This window comes from Podarcis muralis, chromosome 16, assembly GCF_964188315.1.
Source record: "Podarcis muralis chromosome 16, rPodMur119.hap1.1, whole genome shotgun sequence".
In the NCBI taxonomy this organism is placed as follows: Eukaryota; Metazoa; Chordata; class Lepidosauria; order Squamata; family Lacertidae; genus Podarcis; species Podarcis muralis.
The window spans coordinates 782829-809848 of record NC_135670.1 but is presented as its reverse complement, the minus strand read 5'-3'; the positions used below and the strand labels follow the sequence as shown (position 1 = coordinate 809848).

Here is a 27020-nt window from a genome sequence, read left to right as displayed (position 1 = left end):
AGTTGACCCACTTTGAGGACTTTATCCTGCCTCCCCCCCCCCCTTTATAATCTCCTAATTGCAGCATTTTGATCCACTCCGGCTTCTGAGATGGCAACGGGCTTTATTAGCCTTCTCTAATACATACATGCATACGTATATCTTTTAATGCCGTATCTTCCAGGAGGTGCCAATGGCTGCTTCGTCCTTTTTCCCTCTTGGCTTCAAATCAGCTAGAGAGTCTTTCTTTCTTTCTCTTTCTCTTTCTATTTCTGCCTGCCCCTTGGGTCCTTCCCTATTTCCATCACCCCCATCCTGACACATCTCCCTGGTAGGAAATGCAGGAAAATTGGGGACTGGGTGAGGTGGGGTGAGGGGATGCAGACCTGAGAAAGACAACCAGGCAGTTGCATTACCTGGGCTGGTTTTAATCTGCCAGTTTTATCCCTGCTCCTTCAGGGATGCGGGTGGCGTTGTGGGTTAAACCACAGAGCCTAGGACTTTCCGATCAGAAGGTCGGTGGTTCAAATCCCTGCGATGGGGTGAGCTCCCGTTGCTCGGTCCCTGCTCCTGCCAATCTAGCAGTTCGAAAGCACGTCAAAGTGCAAGTAGATAAATAGGTACCACTCCAGCGGGAAGGTAAACGGCGTTTCCGTGCGCTGCTCTGGTTCACCAGAAGCGGCTTAGTCCTGCTGGCCACATGACCTGGAAGCTGTACGCCGGCTCCCTCGGCCAGTAAAGCAAGATGAGCGCCGTAACCCCAGAGTTGGCCGCGACTGGACCTAATGGTCAGGGGGTCCCTTTACCTTTACCTTGACCCTTCACTCATTTCCAGTTGAACTCAGCAGAGTTCCCATTCTGGCTGGTCACTCCAATAACTAAGAATGAATCCCCAAGTTGGCTTTCCCCTCCTCTTCCCTCCCCAATCTCTTTTCCTTTTGTGTCGTGTGTTTTTAGATTTGTTAGCCTGATGTGGGCACGGACTGACCAGCTACTAGTATTTGCAAACAGTTCTTGGGACCCCTGTCTTTTTGCCAGAGCAGGATTTTAAAAAGCTATAGGTCAATCAATCAATCAATCAATCAATCAATCAGAACACACTGTGTGTGTGTGTGTGTGTGTGTGTGTGTGATTTGGAAGTAGGGCTTGCTACAAAATATTCGCCTTGATTGGGGCTGCCACTGAAAGCGATCCAGGCTCTGTGGGAACAAGCTGGAGGAGGGTCTGTCAATTGGGGGAGGGGGCAGCGACTAATGGGCATTAGCAGACCCTCAACTCAATTTCAGGCTCTGTTGAGCCTCTGGCCTTCCTTCACATGTCTGTAGTCCTGCTGTGCCTGAGAGCAACATCCTGTTTCTGGCCACTGGCCTTCCTCCAGGTTTTCTGCAGCACACTGCCCCTGCAGCTGGAGGCTCCACCCCCCCCCCATCTTTGTGGGCCAGTTTCGACCCTGGCAGTCAGACAGCTGCCTCTTTGGTGTCAAGGAAACATACAGGGCAGGCGTAGAGGAGGAGGTGAAGTGAAAAGACGGAACAAAATCATCATCACCATTAGGCAGCTCCTGCTTTCATGCAATGTGCGAAGTATGGGAGGGCAGGTCCCTGCCCAAAAGGGGCTTCAGATTGGTAATTTCATATTTAGGACAATGCCTTTATTAAGGCCATCAGTCTTTCTGGAAGGGCTGTGAGCACCAGCGCTCTGCGGCATAGCTGTCAAGCGTCCCTTATTTGGCGGGACAGTCCCTTATCCCAGCGCCATGTCCCGCTGCTGTCCCTTATTGATGAGGCTTCGTTTGGCTGCTGGCCGGGCTTTCTGCCTTTGGCTCAGAGGAGCTCAGAAGCTGAACACACCTGTGCCCGGAAAATCCCTTATTTTGGCTGCGGATCCCTTATTTTCGAGGCTGCTGGCCCCTTATTTTCAAATCTGTAAGTTGACAGCTATGCTCTGCGGTGGTGGAAGAGGGCTGGGTTTGGTAGCGAATCTTTGCCGGCTGGGAAGCCAGTGGAAATCGCAGCACCCGTGGCTTGTGGCCTCATCCTCTTAGCAGAGGCAGACTTGGAAAACAAAACGCAGAAGAAGAAAAGGGGGGAGATGTGTGTGTTTGTGTGTGGAGGTGGTCCAAAGGGAGCACTGATCTGATGGAACGAGGATGTAATTACCTTCCTTCGCCTCCTTCCATGCCTGTAATTGTGGTTTCGGAAAGACATTCCGTGTTGTGCAAATGTGCTTGCTGAAGCAAGAGCGCCTCTTTCCTTGGGGTGGGGCGTGGGTTTCTGTGTGTGAGGGAGATTTCTCTCTCTCTCGTACACACACAGACCCTTCTTGGTTGTTTGGATGTTGCCGTTTTTTGCTCTGATTTGGTTCTCTGTCCTTTTGCGGAGGGGATTCTCATACCCTGCTAATTTCTCTTTTTTGGGCCTGGGTTTCCACACACCCTTATTTTTTGCTTCTGCTTCTGCCTGCATCTGCTGATTTAGCATTTGCCAGCCTTGCCTCCCCACCACGCTGTGTTTTCCCAAATAAGCTCCCGTTTGTGCTCATTTGCATATCATAATAAATTAATTTTTTTTTGGAGGGTGGAGAGGCTTGTAGAAGCCTCGGAATTACCCAGGCTGTGTTTATACTGGAGCTCGTTTCTCAGGTGGAGATCTCTCTCTCCAGATGGTAATTATTATCCTTCTGAGATCAGGAAATAATGCCTATCTTTATCTCCCATCTTCACAGGAGGTGATGGGTAAGGGTGCATTTTTTTTGGGGGGGGGGTGTTGTTGTTGCCCCTCCCATAAGAGCAAAGGTACTTTCCCCTTCCTCCTCCACCCCCTGCAAAGCCCACACAGCAAGATGGGGTCAAGCCCACTTAGCAAAACCAGGAATTCCTGGCCTCCAGGCTCAAACCACAGATTGCTGGAAGACTTGCTCTCCTTTTGCAAAAACCCTCTCCTGCTTCTGTCAAAGTCTCTTGTGCCCAGATCTCAGAGCCAACCCAGGCTGGCAGCCCCTTGGCATTTTGGGCAAAGGTACCCATTCCCTTTCCTGTGCCACCAGAGCAGATCCCAAAAAGAGGTTTTTAGGTTGCTGGTCGTCGCTGCCTTTGTTGCTGGAGACTTGCCTTACCCAACCCAGTGCCCTCCAGGCGTTCTGGACTTGCCAGCCCCAGCCAGCCCTGGGGCTGAGGGTGGGTGTATAGCTGCGCTAGTTTTGACCTGCAGACCAGTGAAGCTGAATGTTGGCGGGTTCAGAACAGATAAAAGAAAGTCCTTCTCTGCGCAGCGCACAGTTATAAACGATGGAACTCCCTCCTGATGGATGGCGTGTAAAGAGGACCGGCCAAATTCATGGATGAGGAGAAGGCTACCAATGGCTACATTGATGTACAGTCATACCTTGGGTTGAAGTTCCTTCAGGTTGAGCGCTTTCGGGTTGCGCTCCGTGGCGACCCAGAAGTAACGGAATGCATTATTTCCAGGTTTCACCGCATGCGCAGGCGCTCAAAATGACATCACGCGCATGCGCAGAAGCTGTGAATCATGACCCGCGCATATGCAGATGCGGTTGCCTTCAGCTCTGGATGCGAACGGGGCTCCGGAACGGATCCTGTTCACATCCAGAGGTACCACTGTATTTTTAATCTTTGTTGGAAGCTGCCCAGAGTGGCTGGGGAAACCCAGCCAGATGGGCAGGGTACAAATAATAGATTCTTCTTCTTCTTCTTCTTCTTCTTCTTCTTCTTCTTCTTCTTCTTCTTACAAGCCACAATGGCTGAGGCAGAAATGGCTCTGCATAGCAGTTGCTGGAAACTGCAGAAGCAGAGAGTGCTGTGGTGCCCGGGTTCTGCTTGGGGGCTTCTTATAGTCACCTGGTTGTTGGCCACTGTGAGAACAGGGTGCTAGACTAGATTTGCCCCCTTTGGCCTGATCCACGAGCGCTGACGGTATCTTAATTTCTCCTGAATCACTGTCACCAGGCTCTCTTCCTGTGCTGTGTTTGATGGTTGCTGTGTGTGGTGGCCCCTGGCTTCCCCAGCCTGGTGCCCTCCAGATGCTTCGGACCACGACTCCCATCGCCATCGCCGTCCCCCGCCCCCCCGCTACCAGCCAGCGTTTGAGATGCAGCCCAATGCACGGTTCCTTTTTTCTGCAGTGCAGGAGAATGTGAAACTGAGCTCCTTTGCAGCAGTTCATGCCTGATCTTGCAGAGATCTTGCCCAGTCCCAGTGGACAGAAGTAGCAATTAGAAAAATGGTGTGTTGAGCTGCCTTAAACACCCCCCCCCCCAAATCTTTACACCGTAGACATGTGTGGTTACTTCAGCACTGGAATAAACAACCGCTGTGGATCTTGGTTTTGCAGGGGCCTAACTGTATGTTGTGTTAATTGAGTGTCGGGAAGCAGTAAGGGGTGTGTGTGTGTGTGTGTGTGTGTGTGAGAGAGAGAGAGAGAGAGAGAAGTGCAAACAAGGAACCTGCACATGTTCAGAGGCATTTTGGCTGTCAGTCTGGTTTTAAATACAGTGGTACCTTGGTTTAAGAACAGCTTCTTTTATGAACAGCTTGGATTAAGAACGCTGCAAACCCGGAAGAAGGTGTTTTGGTTTGTGAACTTTGCCTTGGAATAAGAACATGTTCCGCTTCCTGTTGAGTGTGTTGCATTTGTAAATTGAGTCCCCTGCTGCTATGGGGAAGCACATCTTGGTTTAAGAACGCTTTGGTTTAAGAACGGACTTCCAGAATGGATTAAGTTTGTAAACCAAGGTACCACTGTGGTTTGTTAATTCCTTTGTAAAGGGAGCATGTCGCTTAGAGCAGGGCTTGGAGGGGCATTTGTGGCCCTTGGCACTCTCTCTCTCTGGCCCTCAGGACTCCCCCTAGGCCAGGCCTCTGACTATCCCTGCTTTGCGCCCTCCTTGGGTGTTTTGCCTCGCCTGAATTGTGACCTTGAGCTCTCCTAATCTTTTTGCTTGCCTGGATGGAGTGTGGTTGTGAGTGTGTGTAGAAAATAGGCTACTCCACACAGGTACAATTTAAATGCATTGCTATGCCTCTGGCCCTTCCCACTGCTGCCATACGGCCCTTGGAAGATTGCCCAGAAAGAAATGCGGCCCTCAGGCTGGAAAAGGAGCTTTTCCTTAAAGCAAGGGGATTGGGGCCTTTGAGCCTGGAGTCCTGGAAGCTGTTGTGTTTTGTGGTTGTTGTGGCCTTTTCATGTCTACATCTCCTTTCTTTCTCTCTCTCTTTCTCTGTTTCCCTCACGCTCTCCTCTGGCCTTGCCTGGTCTCTGCCAACCCCTGTCTTTGGTGTCAATTTCTGTCTTCCCCTCCTTTGCAACAGATCAGCCAGTAAAAAGCACCCTCACCTGCCCAGGTAAGATGGGAGCAGCTGGGATGCAGAACGATTTGGGGCAGGGATGGGGGGGAACTGGCTGGGCTCCCAGCTCCCATCAGCCCTCCTCCAGTGGCCAGGGATGAGGATGATGGGAGATGGAGTTCCAGCAACATCTGGGTCGGCCACAGATGTTCCCTCCTCCCTGCTGTACGATGTGTAACAACTGTGGGTGTTATTTTTAAACATCATCTTTGTGTGTGGCCTGATGCTTTTGGCTCTCCCATACGACTCCCTGAAAGCCCAATATTTGACTTGAGGTGTGAGTCTCTCTCTCTCTCTCTCTCTCTCTTCCCTAAAGTGACCTCTTGACCATCAGTTACGCAGATCTCAGAGCATGCATTTAACAATTGGCTTTGCAAACTAGATGTGTATTTTCCCCCAGAGCTCAGCAGGTGTTGGCAGTTTGCAATGGGGAGACAGAGTTGGGGCCAGAAGTGGCTTTGAAGAAGGGGTGCCCTTGATGACGAGGAGGACCTCGGTTGCCATGTTCTTTTCCAGACAGGGTTGTGGAAGCTGCGACCCCCGCCCCATGCGGCTGGGACCCCAACTCCCACCAGCCCCTGCAGCCCATGTGGCTGGCGGGAGGGCTAGTGGGCAGAACACCTGCTTTGCATGCAGAAGGTCCCAGGCTCAGTCCCCAGGTGGGGCTGGGAGATACCCTGGGAGGCCATGGCCAGTCCAGGTCGACAGTCCTGAGCTTGATGGAGCAATAGCCTCTCTGCATAAGGCAGCTTCCTCTGTTCCAACGGCTGGCGGACGATGAGGATGTTGGGCGCTGGAGTCCAAGAACATGGGAAGGGGGCTGTTTATGATCATAGCTCTGGGGGTCTTTGGGGAGCAACTGAAGTGGGCAGGTGCAGTGGTCCCAGCCCAGCAGCAGGGTCCTTGGGCTGTGGCTTTAAATCCGCCAGCACAGCTGATGAGAGGGGAACAATCGCCGGACATAACTCTTCCACTGTTGTCTGTTTTTGTCTGTCTCTCCACCCATCGCTGCTTGTCTTGTGTCCTTTCATCAGCCCCATTGCAGCCTGGTAAGATGTCGGATGTTCCTCTGCCTCTTGCTGTGTGTGTGTGTGTGTATGTGTGTGTGTGTGTGTGTGTTTAACGTGGCTGCTTGCATGCCCTTCCCCTCCTCCTGCTCATGTTGTCACATGTTCATGGCTCCTTGACCCCTCCGCCACTGACTGTCCATGTCAAACCACCAGGAATGGCGTCCCTCAGAAGTGTGTGTGTGTGTGGTTGCCCCTTCCGCTTTCCACTGGTCTTTGAAGTCCACTGCATTGCATCAACTCCCTGTGGGGGTTGGCCATGGATGCTGGGGCGGCCTTGGTTGTCCCTGGGGGCCAGGCCAGAGGCAGAAAACAGCAGGGAAGGGCAGCCGTGGCCACAGGAGGTCAGAGGGAAAGCAGAGGTTGAAGGTGACCATCCCTCAGCTGGCTGGCCTTGGTGGCCATTCCAAATGGCCCCATGTGGCTCAGAAACTTCCATAAAGGACCAGGAATCCTCAGGCACCTTGTGATGGCCTGGCTGGTGATCTTGAGGCTCTGTGGGCCAGCCAGAGGGCATCTTGAACCTCCTCTTTTCTCTCGCTTCCATCTTCTGCTCTTGGGGCAGCAGTGAGAGGAGAAGCGTCGGCCCCAGCGATGAAAACCTCACAGTCCCTGTTTCCACATGGGCTGGCGCAATTCCTGCAGCGTTGAGGAGAACTTAGTGCTGAATTTAAGGGAGCAGGGGTTCTGCCAAGGAGGAACAGGGTCTGCTTAAAGTACTAGGTTCCTATTCGTCTCATGTGTCCCTCAGCCGAGGTATATACAATGGGTCAGAAGTGGCCTGTTGCAGCCGTGGCCAGCCAGATGTGGACTGCAACTCCCACCAGCCCAAAACATCTGGTGGGCGCTCGGTTGGCAGTTGCTGGCTTGCTGCAACCCACTTGCCGTTGCTTTGCTCCTTCTCTCAGTCGCTTCCTTCCTTCTCTCTCTCTCTCTGCAGGTTGAGCAGCCTGTCTTCCCTGGGCGACTCGGCTCCAGAACGGCGCTCTCCTGGCCACCGCCGTCAGCCATCCGACTCCAGCGAAACAACAGGTGAGCCCTTTTCTCCCGGGGGAGAGGCGGGAAGAAGGGCAGCAGCAGTGAGGGGCTTCCTGGTCGCCCTTGGCCGCTTCTCAGAGCTGCGCCAAATCAAGTCCGTTCCCCTGGGAAGCCTTTCAGTGCCACGGCTCCTGAGCAGGCGGGCTCTTGCCTGAACTTGGTGGAGGAACAGCATAATAAGCCTTGGTCTTTTGTTTTCTTCTTCTTCCTCCTCCAAGGTTTGGTCCAGCGTTGCGTCATTATCCAGAAAGACCAGCATGGCTTTGGCTTCACCGTCAGTGGGGACAGGATCGTCTTGGTGCAATCTGTACGGCCAGGTGAGCAGTGTGGGGAGCTGGGGGGGGGGGTGGGCTTTGGGCCCCGGCCTCCTTCCCCTGACTCAACCCTCCACAGAAACAGGAACTGAATTTAACTTGGAAAGTGAGCTGGCAGCCTCTGCCCGTTCCCATCTGCAACATGGGGGCAATCCTGTTGTTCTACCTTAAAGGACTGGTGTAAGGACTGCAACATAACGGCCCGGTTTGAACATAACACTCCTGGCTCCACAGGCCATGGTTTTATAAGCTAGGAATCATCACCACCCCTGTACACGCAGCCCTCTCTTCACACAGCGGCTTGTTCAAAATCTCCTGTTCAAAATCAGAGTTTCTTTTTTCATCTGGAAGAGGGAACTGTGGTTGAATGTCCATTTTGCAGCCAGGATCATGAACTCAAATCCAGCTGTGGTTTTAAGATCCCGCCTAGCAAAATAATCACCCAAATGGTGGTGGTGTGGGGGGGTTGAAATACACAAGACCTGCAGATTATTTATGGCATAATCTCAAAAGTCTGTCTGTCTGTCTCCTGTGTCGCGTTTTGTGCTGCTGTTTCCACAGGAGGAGCCGCCATGAAGGCCGGCGTTCAGGAGGGTGACCGGATTGTCAAAGTGAGTAGTTCTGAACTTACCCAGGTAGAAAAACGACCCCTTCTGCCATGTTCCTGAGCGCCTCCCTCGCCCTTGGGCAAGCGTCCCTTCCTCAAAATTCCTGCCCCAGGAAAAGTTTGCATCTCATTTGCTCCCCATTCTTCCTCCAAGGAGCTGAAGGTGTTGTCTGTTCTGTCTTAATCCCATTCCTTCCCCTCACAACTACACCAGCCCAAGGTCGTCCAGCAAGGGTTGCGATGGATGAGCAGGGATTTGAACCAGCTGCTCCCCAGAGCAAGCGCCAGGCTGGCTCTGAGGACGTGCCTGGTCTTGGGTGCCCAAGAGGAGACCACCACCTCCCTTGAGATGCCGGGGGCATGTGGGGGTGCAGGGAGCCTGTTGTCTCTCCAGCATGACTCCCCCAGCACCCTCTGATTCTCTCTCTTCTTGTGCCAGGTGAACGGGACGATGGTGACCAACAGCTCCCACCTGGAAGTTGTGAAGCTCATAAAATGTGAGTGGGACATGCCGGCAGGCCCTGAATTAAAGCACCGGCTTTCAGCCCTTCTGGGGAATACTGGGGGCAGTGTGTGTGTGTGTGTGTGTGTGTGTGTGTGTGTGTGCCCTTGGCAAGAAGGTTGGAGAAACTCCCCAGCAAGGGTACTGAAGACCCCTGTGGGCACATTAATAATAATAATAATAATAATAATAATAATAATAATAATAATAATAATAATTATTTATTTATATCCCAGCCAAAGCCGGGCTCAGAGCGACTAACAACAATAAAAATAACACAGCATTCTAAAATCAATTCATTTTAAAATCAATTCAAAATCAAATTAATAGCAACCATGGGCTAGAGTTCTGTGAGGATTGCCAAAGGAGGGGGTCAGACTGTGCCTTGGCCAAAGACCTGGTGGAACAGCTCTGTCTTGCAGGAACGATGTCAAGTCCCACAGGACCCTGGTCTCTTGGGACAGAGCATTCCACCAAGTCGGGGCCAGTGCTGAAAAGGCCCTGGCTCTGGTTGAGGCCAATCTAACCACCTTGCGACTCGGGACCTCCAAAGTGTTGTCATTTGTGGACCTTAAGGTCCTCCGCGGGGCAGACCAGGAGAGGCGGTCCTGTAGGTGCGAGGGTCCTATGAATGAAATCTGGGGGTTATAGTTCATTTGGTCTGGTGGGCGTGTGCCCCCTCTCAGGGAAACGGGGACCGCCAAACGGCTCAAGTTTTTAACACAAATCTTTCTGTCTTGTCCCTTCCTGACCTCCCCCCTCACTGCTCCCCCCAGCCGGTGCTTACGTCGCCCTCACCCTCTTGGGCTCCCCTCCTGCCTCCGTGGGGTTCCTGGGCTCCCAGCAGGATGGGCACCAGCCGGGGGCTCCTCAGCTCACACCTGCGTGCCCCCCTCCGCCCCCTCCGCCACCGCTGCCTCCGCCGCAGCGCATCACTGGGCCAAAGCCCCTGCAGGTATGAGAGGGGGGGTCCTGTGCAGTGGGGCTGGAGGACAGTGCAGAGGCCGCAGGCAGCCTTAACTGACCTCCCTTCCTCCCCACTCCGGCCTTTTCGAAAACTCTTAGGATCCAGAAGTCCAGAAGCACGCAACACAGATTCTCCGCAACATGCTGAGGCAGGAGGAGGCAGAGCTGCAGGTAGGAATCATAGAATTGAAGGGTTGGAGGGGCCCTCCAAAGGTCATCTACTCCAACCCTCTGCGGTGAAGGAATCACAGATGAAGAATCTCTGATAGATGGTCCATCCAGGGGAGTGGAGTGGGGCTCTGCTGGACCTGTCATGGTGGTTTTGCTTGCCTCCTGAGCCTCCTGGGGTCTTGCCTGCAGCAGAGCAGTTCATTGTGGTGGAATGGGACTCCCTTCCTAGTTCGCTGCACTGGGCTCTCTTGTGGCCCTTTTGGGCTTGTAAGTGCTTGTGGAGGGATGCGGGTGGCGCTGTGGGTTAAACCACAGAGCCTAGGACTTGCGATCAGAAGGTCGGTGGTTCGAATCCCCGCGATGGGGTGAGCTCCCGTTGCTCGGTCCCTGCTCCTGCCAACCTAGCAGTTCAAAAGCAAGTGCAAGTAGATCAATAGGTACCAATCCGGCGGGAAGGTAAACGGCGTTTCCGTGCGCTGCTCTGGTTCACCAGAAGTGGCTTACTCATGCTGGCCACATGACCCGGAAGCTGTACCCCGGCTCCCTCGGCCAGTAAAGCGAGATGAGCACCACAACCCCAGAGTCGGTCACGACTGGACCTAATGGTCAGGGGTCCCTTGACCTTTAAGTGCTTGTGGGGTGGTGGGATACAGGCAGGACTGAGGCCTCTGGGTATTGCTGGATTCCCTGACCATTGGCCATCCTGGCCGCTGCTGCTGCTGCTGGGAGTTGAAGTCCCACAACTTGCCTGATCTCCCCCCGTTTGAAGCCAGCGGTTAACCCATGTTGCTGTTTCTCTTACTGCCACCCTCTTGCAAATCGGAGGGGTTTTGTGCAGAAACCAGCCCCTGCCCTCCTTGTCTCAACCAATTCTAACAACTGGGACGGCGGCCATCCCTTTTTTGAATTGATGATTGTGGCGGTTTCCTTCCTAGGTGTGTGACATCATACTGGGTTCATAAAGAAAGGCTTAACTAATTGTAAAATGACTAACCAATGGGAACCCAAGGGGCAGAGTTAACTGTGTAGAAGGTTTAAGCACAGAGGTTTTGGGGGGAGTTAGAGTTAGGGTGGTTGAGAAGACAGTCTGGAGTGAGAAGAGACAGAGAGGATAAGTCTGTGGGTTGGGCTAGTCTGGTGTGAGAGAGGGAGAGAATTTGTTAAGAGGAGGCAGTCAAACAGTTGAGATAATCAGCCAGAAGGTATTAGGAAGGTATAGGCTGGTAAAGAAACTAAAGTTAAGATACTGATGGGAATATTATCTGAGAAAGCATAAACTTGTTAACGTTTGTAAAATAAACTTGGTTTTTTGGTTCACTTTTAACAACTCTCTCTGGACTCAGTGTTTTACCCGAGAGTAATGGGTTGGTGGCAGCGGGGAAGCGATCACAGGGATCAATAGACCGTTAAACATCCGGGGACCCTTTGTGATCGCCACAGTGATCTTGGCCAATGCTTTATGTTTTGCTAGCCCTTTGCAAAATCTACTGGACAGCCTTGGCTCCCTGTCAGTCGGGGGGGGGGTGTGTGTTGGCGGCCACCAGTTGGATCTCTCTTTTGAAAAAGCAACCCTGTAATCTTGGTACCTGCCTTCCACCTTCGAACAGCGTTGCTACGAGGCCTACAATCGGAATCCGGCTTCCCTGATCGAGGAGCAGATTGAAGGCGCTCGCCGGAGAGTCAATCAGCTGCAGCACAAGATCCGCCAAGAGACAGGAGGGTTTCTGGTGAGTGAATGGCTGTGGGGGTGGGGGCTGTGTTGAGGAGGGGGCAGCGTGGACCGTCGGCTGCAGTGAGGATGGGTCAAGGTTGTGACCGGTTGAGCTTGGCGATGCTCAGTGGACAGTGGACGGTGGTGCTGTTTGCCAACGACGTGAGAGTTCCTGTGCCGCCCACAGAGCGCGCCATGCTCCATCCGAACAGGGCGGGACGCAGTGCTCCTGTTGTGGGCGGCTGCCAGCCACACACTCCTCCATCCCATTCTCCTCTCCCACCTGGTGCCCTGTTTTTCTCCCCCGAATTTCAGTTGGCATCCTGCAGCCGCAGAACAAATACGATCAGTCCCCAGCGGGGAATGCGTCTTGCCACATCAGGTTTTTGTCCCTTCTAAAGTAATTATTCTATAATGATAATAATAATGATAATAATAATTAATAATAATAATGATGATAATTAATAAATTTATTTATACCCCGCCTATGTGGCTGGTCTTCCCCAGCCACTCTGGGCGGCTTCCCACAAAATATTAAAATACCGTAATACTTCAACCATTAAAAGATTCCCTAAACAGGGCTGCCTTCAGATGTCTTCTGAAATTCTGGTAGTTGTTGTTCTCTTTGACATCTGATGGGGAGGGAGTTCCACAGGGTGGGCGCCACCACCAAGAAGGCCCTCTTCCTGGTTCCCTGTAACTTGGCTTCTCGCGGCGAGGGAACCACAAGAAGGCCCTCGGAGCTGGACCTCAGTGTCTGGACAGAACGATGGGGGTGGAGATGCTCCTTCAGGGCTACTGGACTGAGGCCGTTTAGGGCTTTCAAGGTCAGCACCAACACTTTGAATTGTGCTCGGAAACGTCCTGGGAGCCAATCCAGGTCTTTCTAAAATAATTTTGACATGCCTGGGAAGAGTGTCGCTGTTGCACTCAGGTCTTGCTTGTGGGCCTCGCTTTGGGGCATCTGGTCAGCCACCATGAGGGCAGCTGGCCTGATCCAGCAGCAGCCAGACTCTTCTTACGTTCAGAAGCAGTCTAGGTTCTTGGGGGCATTTGGCCACTGTGAGACCAGGAGGTGGGACTAGATGGGCTCCCTTTGGAAGCCAGGCCCTTCCGATAGTCTCAGGATTGATCCCAGTGTTGCTTTTCTCCATCTTCCCACCATTCTTACAGGGAGGGTGAATCTGGTGCTGAGCTCTCAACCTCTTTCCCTTTCAGGATTCCACCACCCGGCTCTTCAGTGACTTCAGCAGCTCCCGAGTCACCGATGGTGAGTTGTTCTGTGGGACTGGATGCCAGGGCCAGAGAGCCTCTGCACCTCCCTCCTTCCAAGCAGCAAAGGAGGTTCTCACTGATTTGTGGGCCTTGTTTTCAGAAATGGTGTGTGTTTGTGTGTGTGTGTGTGTGTGTCAAGGGGGTCGGGGCTAGCTGAGCTTTCTCCCTTATTTGCTGTTCTTCTACATTTAGGGAACATAATGGAAAAAGACAAATTCCCTCTGCATAGAAGTGTGCAAAATTCATTTACGCATTTTCTTTATCTTACTCTTCAACCCAACCCAACACACACACACACACACACACACACACACACACACACAACTCTCCAGAACAGCTTACAGACAAGACTGTCTATCTCTGCCCCACTTCAGGCTTCCAATCTAAAAAGACTCGGCACAAAAGGAAAATGGATTAGGAGGGAGGAGGAAATAAGCAAAGTCATGTGCTCATTGTTGGTTGAAAGTTCCTTCTGGGATGGAAGCGGTTCGAGGAGGAGGAAGCCCCAGGTGCAGAGGCAGTCTGTCTCGATTTCTAGGTTCTTAAGGAACTGTGTTGACAGGATGCTGGACTAGATCATAGAATCACAGAATTCTAGGGAGTTGGAAGGGACCCCAGGGGTCATTTAGTCCAACCCGCTTTGACGTGATTCAGCAGCGGCCAGGCTCTCCTTATGTTCTTGGTATGTCCTTGAATCTCTCCTGCCAAATATTGACAATTCGGAGGCCCCACCCCAAGTTTTCTTAGTTTCTGCCAGGGCTCTTAACTGTGTCGTCATTGTCCCCCCTTCTGCATTCTCCAGGGCGCCTCTCCTTGGACTCTCAGGACGGTGACAGTGGCATGGACTCTGGCACAGAGCGGTTCCCCTCCGTCAGCGAGGCAAGTGCGGAAGGGGTTGCTTGGGGTTCGGCTTCCTTGGGCCGGTAATGAAAGTGGGGTGTGTGTGTGTGTGTGCGGTCTCAGTAATGCAATTTCTCTTCCTGGGGCAGATCTCCCTGAACCGGAATTCGGTCCTGTCCGACCCTGGCTTGGACAGCCCCCACACCTCCCCAGTCATCACCTCCAGAATGTTCCAGCACCATCGGCGCCAGGGGTCAGACACGCCATTCTCCCCCTCCGCAGAACAGGTGAGGGTCCGGACTTCCTGCCCCCCCACACTTCCCCATTTTTAAAAGCACCCCTTGAAAAATTACCCCTGCATCTCTCGCTTTTCTGAGCCTCTTGAGCAGGGGCCGGCAAACTTTTTCAGCAGGGGGCCAGTCCACTATCCCTCAGACCTTGTGGGGGGCCAGACTGTATTTTATTTTGGGGGGGAATTAACGAATTCCTATGCCCCACAAATAACCTAGAGATGCATTTTAAATAAAAGCACACATTTTACTCATGTAAAAACACCAGGCAGGCCCCACAAATAACCCAGAGATACATTTTAAATAAAATGGCACATTCTACTCATGTGAAAACATGCTGATTCCCAGACTGTCCATGGGGCAGATTGAGAAGGTGATTGGGCCGGATCAGGCCCCCGGGCCTTAGGTTGCCTACCCATGCCCTTCAGTTTCCCAACCCTTTAGCTGGGATTTTGATTCCCACTCACCCACCCCTGACCACAAGGTGGGTAGGAACTTCCATTTCATTGGGGGGGGGGCTAATATTCTGGGTGGTTTCCCCCCCCCCCTTTTCATTTCAGATTTCTAAAACAACAGTAGTGAATACAGACCTTACCCATCAGAGACCATTAAATACACATATAATAACACCAGCTCGCTCTCCTTCTGAAACTTCCATTTTAGATAATAAAGCTGAGACATAACTATTCTCAGCTTCTCCCCCCCCCCCAAAAAAGCAACAACTTCTGGGTCTTCCTCTGCAGTTTGTGATGTGTCTCACCCTGATAAATGACCTTTTGCAGGGCTCGGATCGGACGCTGAGGCCGCTCATCATTGGTCCAGAGGAAGATTACGACCCGGGATACTTCAACAATGAGGTAGTAACACCGTCACTGCCTCACCCATCCTTCCTTGGTCGGGGGGTGGGGGCGGTAACAGGCCTTCTAATAGTAGAGTAGAATGGGGTCGGCTGGCATCTTCTATTCAGAATTTTAAAATATTACTATTATTATTAATTTTATTAGCTGCCAAGCGCAAAATGCCTCTGGGAAACATACATACACTATGTAAAGACATTATTATTATTTGTCAGGTTTAAGAATACAGTACCTCTCTAAGGCCACCCCCACCCCACCCCCAATGTCCGATCGTAACCCCTCAAAAGCCCCGGAGAATCTGCATGTCTGAATGGGACGCTGATAGGATGGGCCTTCTTGGTGGTGGCACCCGCCCTGGGGAACACCCTCCCACCAGATGTCAAAGAGAACAACAACTACCAGACTTTTAGAAGACATCTGAAGGCAGCCCTGTTCAGGGAAACTTTTAATGTTTAATAGCCTATTGTATTTTAATATTTTGTTGGAAACCGCCCAGAGTGGCTGGCCAGATGGGCGGGGTATAAATAATAAATTATTATGATTATTATTGGTCTGATGGGATGTTAAGGTATGTGCCAGGAGGACCTCCCTGGGCAGAGATTGAGGGGAGAGGGCGCAGCAGAAAAGGGCAACCTCTGGATCTCGGCCAGAGGCAGGGTATACAGAGAAGGGCCTGATGGTGATGAGGATGAAGACAGAGTCCGGGCCGCTATTAGGTATTGGAGGTCCTGAGCAATGAAGGGCTTTGCAGGACCAAAACAAGCACTTTGAGGTGGACCCTGGACCATAGAGGCAGTCCGTGGGGCCCCTGTGCCGGGCTCTGTTGTCGTCTGGCAACCCCTGAGCGTGTTTCTTCTTCTTCTCTCTCCTCCCCGCAGTGTGACTCCCTCTTCCAGGATTTAGGGAGGCTGAAGACACGGCTGGCGCACCTGGGCGTCTTCTTGCGCTACATCTTCTCTCAGGCTGACCCGAGTCCTCTGGTAGGATCCGAAGGGGACTCCTTCCTTCCTTTTACCCTTCGCCATTCCCAAGACCCAGTGGGAAGAGATGCAGGGAACATGCCACTGGGCAGTCTGGGCCGCTGCATGGAGATGGGAGGGGGGGTCAGGGATGCGCTGGGAAGGCAGGAGGGAGTTTGCTGGTGTTTGTGTCAGACTTTTTGCACCCAGCCTGTGTGCCCAAGCACAGGTGCAACAACAGGAAGGAAGGAAAGAGGCTAGCTAGATTTCTGCCAGCTTTTTCCCACAGGCATGAAGACCCAGGTGCTTGTCTTTCAAAGGAAAGCCAGTCAAAATCAGGCCCCTGCATGCCAGACATCGGGTGCCACAGGGCAAATGAACCTATGTGTGGAATACGCTGGTTTATTACGGGGTCCTCCCCATGGGATCACATTCACCCGGTGCTATACCAGCTGCACTGGCTCCCGGTGCCAGCACAGGATCAGGTTTAAGGAGCTGGTTTTAACCCTTAAAGCCCTATACGGCCTAGGACCCTCGTACCTACGGACCGCCTCTCCTGGTATGTCCCGCAGAGGTCCTTAAGGTCTTCAAACAAAAACATCTTGGAGGTCCCGGGCCACAGAGAGGTTAGGCTGGCCTCAACCAGAAACAGGGCTTTTTCGGCTGTGGCCCCGATCTAGTGGAAAGCTCTGTCCCAAGAGACCAGGGCCCTGAGGGACGTGACATCTTTCCTCAGGGCCTGCAAGATGGAGCTGTTCCACCAGGCCTTTGGCCAAGACACAGCCTGACCCCCTCCTTTCGTAATCCTCAAAGAACTCTAGCCCAATGGTTGCCATTAATTTGATTTTGAATTGATTTTAGAAGGAATTTATTTTAGAATGCTGTGCTACTTTTATTGTTGTTAGCTGCTTTGAGCCCAGCTTTGGCTGGGGAGGGCGGGATATAACATCATCATCATCATCATCATCATTATTATTATTATTATTTATTATTTGAAAACCCTCTGAATCAGAGGAGCTGCTCCCAGCATGAAGATTGGGGGCTGATGGTCAGCCAAGCAGTTTTCTAGTTGTGTGCCTTAAGCCTATGTATTAATAAGGTGTAGGTTCAAATTAAGGTATTCCCAGCCCTCGCTGTTGCCTCAGACGTGGAGATAACTTTCTTTCTCGCATTACAAAGAGACCAAAGTGTCTTGTGCGCAGGATTCAATCCCCCTAAGAAGGAGGATGGAGACTCCAGAGAACCAGTGCCGGCCACAGACTTGGTAGATGGCGGCTTTCTGTCTTCCCCTTCAAACTGGTTCTTTAGAGCCATGAGGTCTGCAGCCTTCATTTCTGGAGGCTCAGTGGTGGGGCACGTGCAGAACATCCCAGGCCCAATCCCTGACTTCTCCAGGTCAGGGCTACCCCTCCCTGAGAGCCACGGCTGCCCGTCAGTGTCGACAGTACTGAATTAGATGGGCCTTTGGCCTGACCCAGCAGAAAGCAGCCGCTTGGTAATTCTTGCAGCCTGTGAAATGCGCTTTGCTGTGGTTGCCACAGTTAGTTCCTGCTTGTGCAAGAATTGCGAAACACGCCCGCAATCCCACCTCCGTTTCCAGCCAGGCATTTATCCTGGACTGGCATGGTGTCTTCCCTGGGAGCTCCCACGGCAACTCCATACCGGGGACGCCCTGCCAGGCCCACTTCCTCCCTCCCCCCTCACCCCCCCCCCTTTTCTGCTCTCTTGTGGGCATTTCTTCACCCTCTCCGTTCCCTCTCACCCTGATGCCTGTTTTTTCTCCTCTTCCTTCCTCCTCTCTCTCTCCTCGGCAGCTGCTGTACTTGTGCGCAGATGTTTGCCAGCAGATGAGCCCCAAGGAAGCCCGGGGACTTGGGAAGGACATCTGGCACATCTTCCTGGAGAAAACTGCGGTGAGCGATCGGGGGGGCAGCCGGGGGCTTCCTCGCTCCCCCCAGCCATATCACGTACCGGGTTGCACTGGTGTTGTGGGGTGTGAGAGGCCTCGGGAGGCCGGTGCTGGTGGGTCAATCCTGTCTTTTTCTTTCCCTTCCTCAGCCTCTGAGAGTCAAGGTCTCCGATCAGTTGTTGGCTGAGATAGGTGAGTTTGACCTCCTGAGCAAAAGGGCTGCTGTGACCCTTTCAGGATTAGAAATCTCGGAGCAGAGACAGGTAGTGATGGCTTGGAGGGAATTTCCTTCTCTTCCCGTGTGCTCCTTGAGTCAGTCTTGCCATGGGCGAACGGATCAGCCCCAAGAACAGCCCAAAAGGTCACTGGCCCAGAAGGGCCTTGAAAACAAGCTGGGCTTTGCCTTCACAAAACAAATGAAATATCGTGAAAATCCCTGAAACGGGAAGGACCGTATTTTTTGCTCTATAAGACTCACTTTTTCCCTCCTAAAAAGTAAGGGGAAATGTGTGTGCGTCTTATGGAGCGAATGCAGGCTGCGCAGCTATCCCAGAAGCCAGAACAGCAAGAGGGATTGCTGCTTTCACTGCGCAGCGATCCCTCTTGCTGTTCTGGCTTCTGAGATTCAGAATATTTTTTTTTCTTGTTTTCCTCCTCCAAAAACTAGGTGCGTCTTGTGGTCTGGTGCATCTTATAGAGTGAAAAATGCGGTAATTGACTAGAAATATTATCTTATAGAAATAAACTAAATAGGTTTTCCTATTTTTTCCTTAAACTTTTATTATTATTTAGTTTATTACTATAAGTTTATTTTTATAAGATAATATTTCTAGTCGATTACTTCTCGTTTCACTGATTTTCACGTTATTTCATTTGTTTTGTGTAATTTCTCGGTTCCGTGGCTGTCTTCTTTCTACGGGCCTTGCCTTCACGGCCGGAGGCAGCGATTCTTCTGAATACCCCATTGCTGGAAACCTCAGGAGAGCAGAGCGTACTCTTACACTCGGGTCGTGTGTGAGGGTTTTTGGGGCATCTGGTCGGCCGCTGCGAGAACAGGACCGGATGGGCCCCTGGCCTGATCCAGGAACAGAGTTCTTCCTATGTTACGTTCTTACTTGGGTGCTGCTGTTGTGCTCAGGACCTGTTGAGCATCCGGCTGGCCACTGTGAGGATAGGATACTGGACTAGATGGGCCCCCTGTGGCTCAGCAGGCTCTTGTGTCCTTTTGAGGCATTTGGAGGCCGTAGAACGGGTGGGGGAGCGTCTGTGGACCCCCACCTTCCATCACCATCAGCCGAGGTTGTTGGGTGTCAAGTCCAGCAGCACCTGGAGGGTCAGAGATGTTCCTCCCTGCTGTGAAGTCTCCATCCTCCTCCTGTCTATAGAAGCCTCCAGGTCTTCCCCTTGTCACACCTTCGTAAGACTTATTTTTCTCCCCCCCCAACCCCAAATCCATGGCTCCTCCAGACTCCTGCCTGCGGAATGGGGAGGACGTCCGAAGCATTTTCCTAGAGGCCCAGGAGGCCGTCATGCCCGAGATCCAGGAGCAGATCCAGGATTACAGGTGAGCTCAGATCCCCCAGTGCCTTGCCTGGCTGCGGCTGCGAAAGTACGTTGATAGGGGAAATTGGAGGTGGCAGAGGGGAAGGGATTGGGGGTAGAGAGCCCGAAGGCCGGGGGGGGGGGGGCAGAACTAACACACGCTGTATCAGAAGGGAATCAGGGGCTCCTCCAGGGAAATAGTTGATTCATCGTTCGGCCTGATTCACTTGCCCAAGGCTTACATGGCGGAGGTGAGATTTCCAGGGTTAGGTCTTTCCTGAGCTTTCGTTTGGATTGGTTTACAGGGCAGTTTTGAGGCAGTGAGCATTCATCCAGGGGTGTGTGTTGTAGGTAGGTAGGTGCGGTGGTGGTTATACATTATCTCATTAGCCATTTATCATCACACACTTACAGTGGCGTAGCCTGGGTTGTCAGCACCCATGGCAAGGCAAGTAATTTGCGCCCCCTAACCCGTGGATTTTAGCACTCGAGTGCGAGCGCGCCCCCCCCAGATGTTGCGCCCAGCCCCCCCTGCACCCCCCCACACTACGCCACTGGGGCTGGGGGCGAGCGAAGGAGCCAAGGACCCCCCCCCAAAGGCTCAGCAGGAATTTATTAACTTTATTATTTGCGGAGCCCCCGCGGGCCGAGGCAGCTGAAGCCCCCTCCCCTCGGGCGCCTCCCCGCCCCCTCCTCTCCTTGGGCTGTAGGTGGAGCTCCAGATCTGGGCTTGGCAAGCGCCTCTCCTCCTCCCGGCTGGGTCCAGGGGCTTCCAGTCGTGCTCTGTCCTCGCCCCCCCCCCCCCCCGCGGCTGAGACTTGCGCTGAGAGCCGGAGCCAGCGGCACCCCCTTCCGCCGGGAGACCCTCGCCCGTATGCCATCTTCCTCTCGGAGGGTTTTGGGGAGCGCAGGGCGTGGCGAGGCCCCTCGGAGCTCTCCTCCCTCCCAGTCGGCAGAAGCAGCCGCCTGTGGCTGGGCCGAGGGGATGGCGTCGTCGTCTGGGTGCGTAGGCTGCCCGTGCCCGGCCAGGCGTTGATGGCGGCATCGGCGCTGCTGCAGCAGCTGCTCCTCCTGCGAGCAGTGAGTGGAGCGCAGCGGCGGCGGGGCGCGCGCTAGGGCGCAAGGCTGGCGGTGGCGGCGGGGAGCCCGGCGGAGGAAGGAACTTGTCCCTTCCCTTTGGACTCACCCCCCCCCCCCGGTGTGGCCGGCACCCCTGGCACCCCCATGCTACGCCACTGCACACTTATCTATGCCTTTCCCTGTTACTTTCCAAATCACGAAAATAGAATTCCTATGAAGTGCGTCTGTGTGCTGATTGATTAATTTAATCTGTAGAGGAGCGGCAAGGATCCTAATTGCTAAAATCTGGAAAAAAAGAAGCTGTGTCAACAAAAAAGGAACGGCAAGGCAAACTGTTAGAGTATCTTGAACTGGCTAGATTAACAGAGGCAGTTAGAGATCACACTAGACCAGAGCTTCAAAAAGCCTGGGGAAAATGCGGAGAATACTTCGCAAAACAGTGCCCTAAAATACACACCTGGACTTGTTTCAATTAATGTCTGCAGGAGACTTTGTGGATATTTAAGTTATAATTAGAAAAATCTTAATAATTAGTCATAAAGGAAACAGCTTATAAGAAGTAAATAAGGTGGCCAGATACAGGATGAAGGAAGTCTTTTATTTGGTTGTTTGTATTGTATGTTATGTTCATTGTATGCTATGTTCACGTTTAATGAGGGTGGATTTCTGTATTGGGGGGGGGATTATGTTATGTTGTAAATAAAATTTCCCAAAAAAATTAAAAATGATAATAATCTTAGACTTCAGCTCACTTGTTTAATCCACTACTCCAGTTTTGAGTAGTTTTGATGGGATTTTGTGTGTCTTACGTGAATCCCTTAGTTGGTACCCACCTCCACCTGCAATAGAACAGAATAAAGTTTTGTTTTGGGCTCGATGCTCCTTCGTGCAAGCAGGGATCCCCGAGGAAGTGCCCTTTTCTAAGACAGGAAGCTGACAGCTGTTGCTTCCAGCCAGCTGGAGCTGTTTTAAGAAGCAAACCTGTCCAGCAAATGTGCCTCTTCTGTGCTTTAAAAGAGAGCCCAAATGGAATGAAACAGCATCATCTCAGGTGTCGCGTTGCTTTCCTCTGGGTCCTTTCCTTCTAGATCTTCTAAGCCACCTTGAGTTCTGGGGAAATTGGGTCGGGGGCAGGTTAGGTGGGATACAGAGCTATGAATGAACGATCAGAGGGAGGAGTGTCTTCATCCTGCCCTGGGACTCCTCTCTGGCCTTGCAGGACCAAGCGCACGATGGGCCTGGGAAGCTTGTATGGGGAGAACGACTTGATGGACCTTGACGGAGACCCCCAGAAGGAGCGCCAGGTGGCCGAGAAGCAGATCGCTCAGCTTGGAGACATCCTGTGAGTGTGTGTGTATAGTCTGAGATTGCACACACCTGAGATGACTTTCCTGCAGCATTAATGTGTGTGTATACAGTATGTGGGGAAATGGGTGGCGCTGTGGGTTAAACCACAGATCCTAGGACTTGCCGATTGGAAGGTCGGCGGTTCGAATCCCCGTGACGGGGTGAGCTCCCGTTGCTCAGTCCCTGCTCCTGCCCACCTAGCAGTTCAAAAGCACGTCAGTTGCAGTAGATCAACAGGTACCGCTCCGGCAGGAAGGCAAACGGCGTTTCCGTGCGCTGCTCTGGTTCGCCAGAAGCGGCTTAGTCATGCTGGCCACATGACCCAGAAGCTGTACACCGGCTCCCTCGGCCTGTAAAGCAAGATGAGTGCCGCAACCCCAGAGTCGTCCGCGACTGGACCTAATGGTCAGGGGTCCCTTGACCTTTATATAGTATGTGTGTGTCAGGGGCTGACCTGGCAGGGGCTCCCCCGCCCCCCCAGCCTTGCAAGGCTCCAGATATCACATAGGAACTCCTTGCCTGTTGCTCTGCTCACCATCTGCTCCTGGAGACTTTGACGGCCGGTTTCTGCTTTTCTTTAAGGACCTGGTTTTATTGCATTAATGCCAATAAAGCAAGAGGGAATCATGAAGGGTGATTGGAAGTTGTGGCTCTGAGCCAGGCCGGCTTGTTTTGCGGCTGGTGTATTGGGAGTGCCCTCAGAGAGAGAGAGGGAAGAGATAGCTGTTCACGGAGGAGCAATCCCACCCTGGTCGGTGGCCGAGGCCTTCCTCTGACTGGAGAACACAAGGGAGGCACAAGGAGTGACCCCTGTAATCTTGTCCGGTCTGGAGTCACCGGTGGGTTTTCTAAAGGGGCCTGCTCCAATTTGGGACAGCCATAATGTCTGGGCATAGGCTGTGCTGCCACCACAGTCCCATCCTGCCTGAAGGATTGCGCATGCAGTGCTCTGCCAGGCTTGAGGCTCCGTGTAACTACAGGGACAAGAAGCCCCTCTGGCTGCAGGGTGAGGGTGGGGCTGGGGCCCTCAGGAACGGGGGGGCAGAGATATTCCCCCAGGGAGACTTGCCAGCAGAGGGTTATGTGCCTGTGTGTGGGTCTCAAGGTGGGAGACGATAGGGCAGTCCTGAGGGATAAAAAACGTGCTTGCTAATGGCAAGTGGAGTGGTTGACCCTGTGGCTTGTAAGTGATGCGCCCAACCTCTTGCAAGCATGGCCCTGTGGTCAGGGATGGTGATGGGAGTCCCAGCAACATCCAGAGGGCACCAGTGCGCAGGGAGGAAGGCGGGTTTTCAGTATAGACCAAATGGGCAAGAGAGGGTCTCCTGCCTGGACCCCCTGTGAGGCGTCTCTTGGAAGCGACTGGGCTGTAAGCAGAGGAGGAGAGGCTGTAGGAAGTGAAGATGCGTGTTAACCTCCTCCTCCTTCTTTTGTCTCCTTCCTCCAGATCCAAATATGAAGAGGACAGGAGGTGAGTGTCTCCCTTGAACCCCCTCAGCCCCCCAGGACTACTAGGTCAGGCTGCTCAGAAGGTGGGGAGAATTCCAAGGGTCCCCTTGAGAGGCTGCCAGTGACCTGCTTTTTCCTGCTCTCTTTACGTTTCATATGGCATATTGCTTTATTTCTGGGTTTTTATCTTACGTATGTGTCGTGTCAAGGGACGTGGGTGGCGCTGTGGGTTAAACCACGGAGCCTAGGACTTGCCGATTAGAAGGTCGGCGGTTCGAATCCCCGCAATGACGGGCTGAGCTCCCGTTGCTCGTCCCTGCTTCTGCCAACCTAGCAGTACGAAAGCACGTCAAAGTGCAAGTAGATCAATAGGTACCGCTCTGGCGGGAAGGTAAATGGCGTTTCCATGCGCTGCTCTGGTTCGCCAGAAGCGGCTCAGTCATGCTGGCCACATGACCCAGAAGCTGTACGCCGGCTCCCTTGGCCAATAAAGCGAGATGAGCGCCACAACCCCAGAGTTGGCCACGACTGGACCTAATGGTCAGGGGCCCCTTTACCTTTAGTTTGCGTTCTCTCTGCTTTTCTCCCACTGGCCTGCGCTGCCCTGATGCCAGCAGCCTCTCCCCCCTGCCCTCCCCTTGTGGGGCTCAGTTGACCCCTCTCCCTCCCCGCAGCGCCCCCATGAGCTTCGCCTTGAACACCTACATGGGCCATGTGGGGATCCGTCCGCGAGAGGCACGCCCCGTCAGCGTGGTGGAGAAGTCTCAGGTGCAGGAGAAAGACAAGTGGTTGCCGTTCTTCCCCAAGGCCAAGAAGGTGAGCTGGTGGTCAGGCTGGCCGGAGGGAGAGAAGGTGTGTGTGTGTGTGTGTGTGTGTGTGTGTGTGTGTGTGTCCCGTGCCTCTCCTAATACACACTCTGTGTGTGTCTGCGTCCCTCTCTCTCTCTCCTGGGTCAACAGAGCAGCAGCACCAAGAAGGATAAGGACGCCATGGAAGACAAGAAGCGGAACCCCATCCTCAAGTACATTGGGAAGCCCAAAAGCTCCTCCCAGAGCAGTGAGTTCCAGGGGCAGATGAGGGCAGGGGGGGATGGTGCTGAGCACCCCCCCTCCTGCAGTGTGTTCTGGGGGGGGGGGGTGGATTCAGCCGGGCTTCCTCCTTCCTTCCTTCCTCCTCTCCTCCCTTCTCCTCCTCCTTTTTCTGTCTTTTTCATCAGATTTTGACGTTGATTTTGACATTCCATTCTTTTTGTTTTCCTTTTCAGCATTTCATGTCCCCTTGTCCCCTGTTGAAGGTAAAAACAAAAGGAACACACACACCCCTTGCTGGTTTTTCTCCCTGACACCCCCCCTCCCAGCTCACCCCCCCTTACCCACCCCACCCCCGCTGCCGCTGCTTAAAAAAATAAAAAATGGTGAGGAGGCATCTTTTTCCAGAAAAGACCTTGGAAATTGTTGTTGTCGCTGGTTCTGTGAGGATGGGTTGGATTTAATCGCTCAGGGTCTCTCCCCGCCCCCCGCCCTCTTTCCCTCCCCATGCAAAAGCCACGCTTCCCTTTCCTTGCCTAACTTCTTCGCCCAGGACAGCACAGTCTCGCTGCGTCCCCTCCTCTGCCATGCAATTGTGAGGCACGTGGCCTTGGCGCTGCCCTTAGAGGGCCCTTTCTGCCGTGGCTTCCCCAGCGGGGTGGGAGATTGCCTGGGGAAAGGTGTGCAAACCACCCCTTGCGTTCGCCGTGGGGAGACGGCACCGTCTTCTCTCTCAGACGCACCGGAGTGGAACTGAAGGCCACCCCTTTCCCCTTCCCCTCCCATCTCCTTCACAGCTGGTCATTCAGGTCGTGTCCCCTTGATGTCATTCTGCTTACAGGAGTGGCCCTTCTTCCCCTTTGATTTCGTGCCAGTGGGTGTCTGGGGGGCCCTGGAACTGGGCTGGGCCTGAGGCCGCGGGGTTCCTCCTTTGTGGGAATCCCTTGTGGGAATCCGTAGTCCTAGGTTTCCTCCCTAAGCCGAGCCTCTTCATGTGGGGAGAGGGGTTCAGGATGGCGAGAGCGGAGACAGGGCCCTCGCATCCCGTCGGCAGCTGTGTAGAAGCGGAGTGTGACTGTGTAATTAAGGACTTCCAGGCAAGGCCTGCTGAGAGTGGACCAGTTGAAATTAGTGGACCCAAGTTGTTCATGTCCATTAGTTGCAGTGGGTCTACTCTGAGGAGAACTGGCACTGGATACAACTCCCTTTCCCTCCCCCCAAAAGTGCCACGCTTCAGTTCCCTCTACACTATCGGTTCTCCATCTGCGGGTCCCCAGATGTTGTTGGACTACAACTCCCATCATCCCTGAGCTCTGGCTTTGCTAGCTAGGGGTGATGGGAGTTGTAGTTCCACAACATCTGGGGACCCACAGGTGGAGAAAGGCTGCTCTACACAGTCATCTGCCTTGGGCCTTCTTCTGGGCCAGACCCTGGTGTCTGCCCCCTCACCCACCCCAGTTAAGTCTGTAGCTATGTGGGGACTGGGGGCTTCTAACGGCTTGACTTTCCCTCCCGTTCTGACCAGTTAAACCCGGCAACGTGAGGAACATCATCCAGCACTTTGAGAACAACCAGCATTATGACTCGCAGGATCCTGGCCTGCAGCGCCTCTCCACCGGCAGCTTCCCTGAGGACCTCCTGGAGTCGGACAGGTAGGAGGACGCCCAGGACGCCCAGCAAGGGGGGTGGGCACAGGTGGGCTCCAAGTCCTCACCTGTCCTCCTTCCTCTCCCTCACGGCTTCAGTTCCAGGTCGGAGGTCAAACTCGGCCGGTCGGAGAGCCTCAAGGGCCGGGAGGAGCTGAAGAGGTTGCGCAAAGCAGAGAACGTGCCTCGCTCCCGCAGCGACGTGGATATGGACGCCGCGGCTGAGGCCACCCGCCTCCACCAGTCGGCCTCTTCTTCTGCATCCAGCCTCTCTGCCAGGTGAAAATTGAGCCTTAAGGTCTAGCGCCACCTTCTGTACTTATAGTGTTCCAACACCTTGCAAAAGTTGGACGCGCTTTCTAGATAATTTCTGTTGTTAGCTGGTGTGGCGATCACACACAGGGCCCCCGGACGTTTAACGGTCTATTGACCCTGTGCCGCCTCTGCGATTGCTTTTTCCGCTGCCACCACCCCGTATCTCACGGGGACACACAGAGTCCAGTCAGTTGTTAACATAAACAAATAATCAAGTTTATTTTTAAATGCAGGAACAAGCTTATGGTTTCAGTTAGTTTTTCTCTTGTCCGTTTCTTATTCTTAATTTCTAACAACTCCAAACTGATTATTCCAACTATCTATCTGACTCCACCTCACAATTCCTCTCACTCTCTCACAATACAACTCGACCAACCCACTGCCCATTCCTCCCTCTTCCTTCTTCAACTCCCCAAACCTCAACTCTCAACTCAGCTCTCAACTCAACTGACTTTCAAAACCTCACACTCGATAACTTTTATTCCCCCCTTGCGTTCTCACTGGCCAATCACATCACACCTATTTTAACCCTTTCCTTATGACCCATCCTAGGAGGCAAACGCCACAGCTGGGCATCTCTTTAGAAGCGACTTATCATTGTTCCATCTTTGAGGTTGCTGTTCTGCGCCAGGTGTCAAGTTTGGCACAGAAGCGTTAAGAACATAAGAACAGCCTGCTGGATTAGTCCAGCCTCCTGTTCTCACAGAGGCCAAGCAGATACCCAAAAGGGAAACCTTTAAGCAGGACCTGAGTGCAAGAACAACTC

At 53.0% G+C, this 27020-nt stretch overlaps 1 protein-coding gene across 6 annotated transcripts in view; it reads left to right on the top strand.

The window, feature by feature from the left end:
* The window catches only part of ARHGEF11 (Rho guanine nucleotide exchange factor 11), a 63214-nt gene that overhangs the window by 14536 nt on the left and 21658 nt on the right, over positions 1 to 27020 (top strand). For 3 of the 6 annotated variants that reach the window (XM_077920710.1, XM_077920708.1, XM_077920707.1), the window contains exons 1-23: positions 4766 to 5338; positions 7349 to 7440; positions 7665 to 7763; positions 8322 to 8371; positions 8807 to 8864; positions 9646 to 9824; positions 9935 to 10006; positions 11614 to 11733; positions 12936 to 12987; positions 13795 to 13871; positions 13982 to 14119; positions 14905 to 14979; positions 15858 to 15959; positions 17753 to 17851; positions 17997 to 18039; positions 19315 to 19411; positions 21689 to 21811; positions 23264 to 23287; positions 23940 to 24081; positions 24225 to 24321; positions 24530 to 24559; positions 25819 to 25945; positions 26039 to 26218. In XM_077920710.1, the coding sequence (XP_077776836.1) occupies positions 5013 to 5338; positions 7349 to 7440; positions 7665 to 7763; positions 8322 to 8371; positions 8807 to 8864; positions 9646 to 9824; positions 9935 to 10006; positions 11614 to 11733; positions 12936 to 12987; positions 13795 to 13871; positions 13982 to 14119; positions 14905 to 14979; positions 15858 to 15959; positions 17753 to 17851; positions 17997 to 18039; positions 19315 to 19411; positions 21689 to 21811; positions 23264 to 23287; positions 23940 to 24081; positions 24225 to 24321; positions 24530 to 24559; positions 25819 to 25945; positions 26039 to 26218 (2402 nt within the window). In that variant the 5' untranslated portion in view covers positions 4766 to 5012. Of the gene's footprint in view, positions 1 to 4763; positions 5339 to 7348; positions 7441 to 7664; positions 7764 to 8321; positions 8372 to 8806; positions 8865 to 9645; positions 9825 to 9934; positions 10007 to 11613; positions 11734 to 12935; positions 12988 to 13794; positions 13872 to 13981; positions 14120 to 14904; positions 14980 to 15857; positions 15960 to 17752; positions 17852 to 17996; positions 18040 to 19314; positions 19412 to 21688; positions 21812 to 23263; positions 23288 to 23939; positions 24082 to 24224; positions 24322 to 24529; positions 24560 to 25818; positions 25946 to 26038; positions 26219 to 27020 lie in introns of those variants that run through there. The other 3 variants (XM_077920711.1, XM_028709051.2, XM_077920709.1) reach the window with 2 other exon arrangements.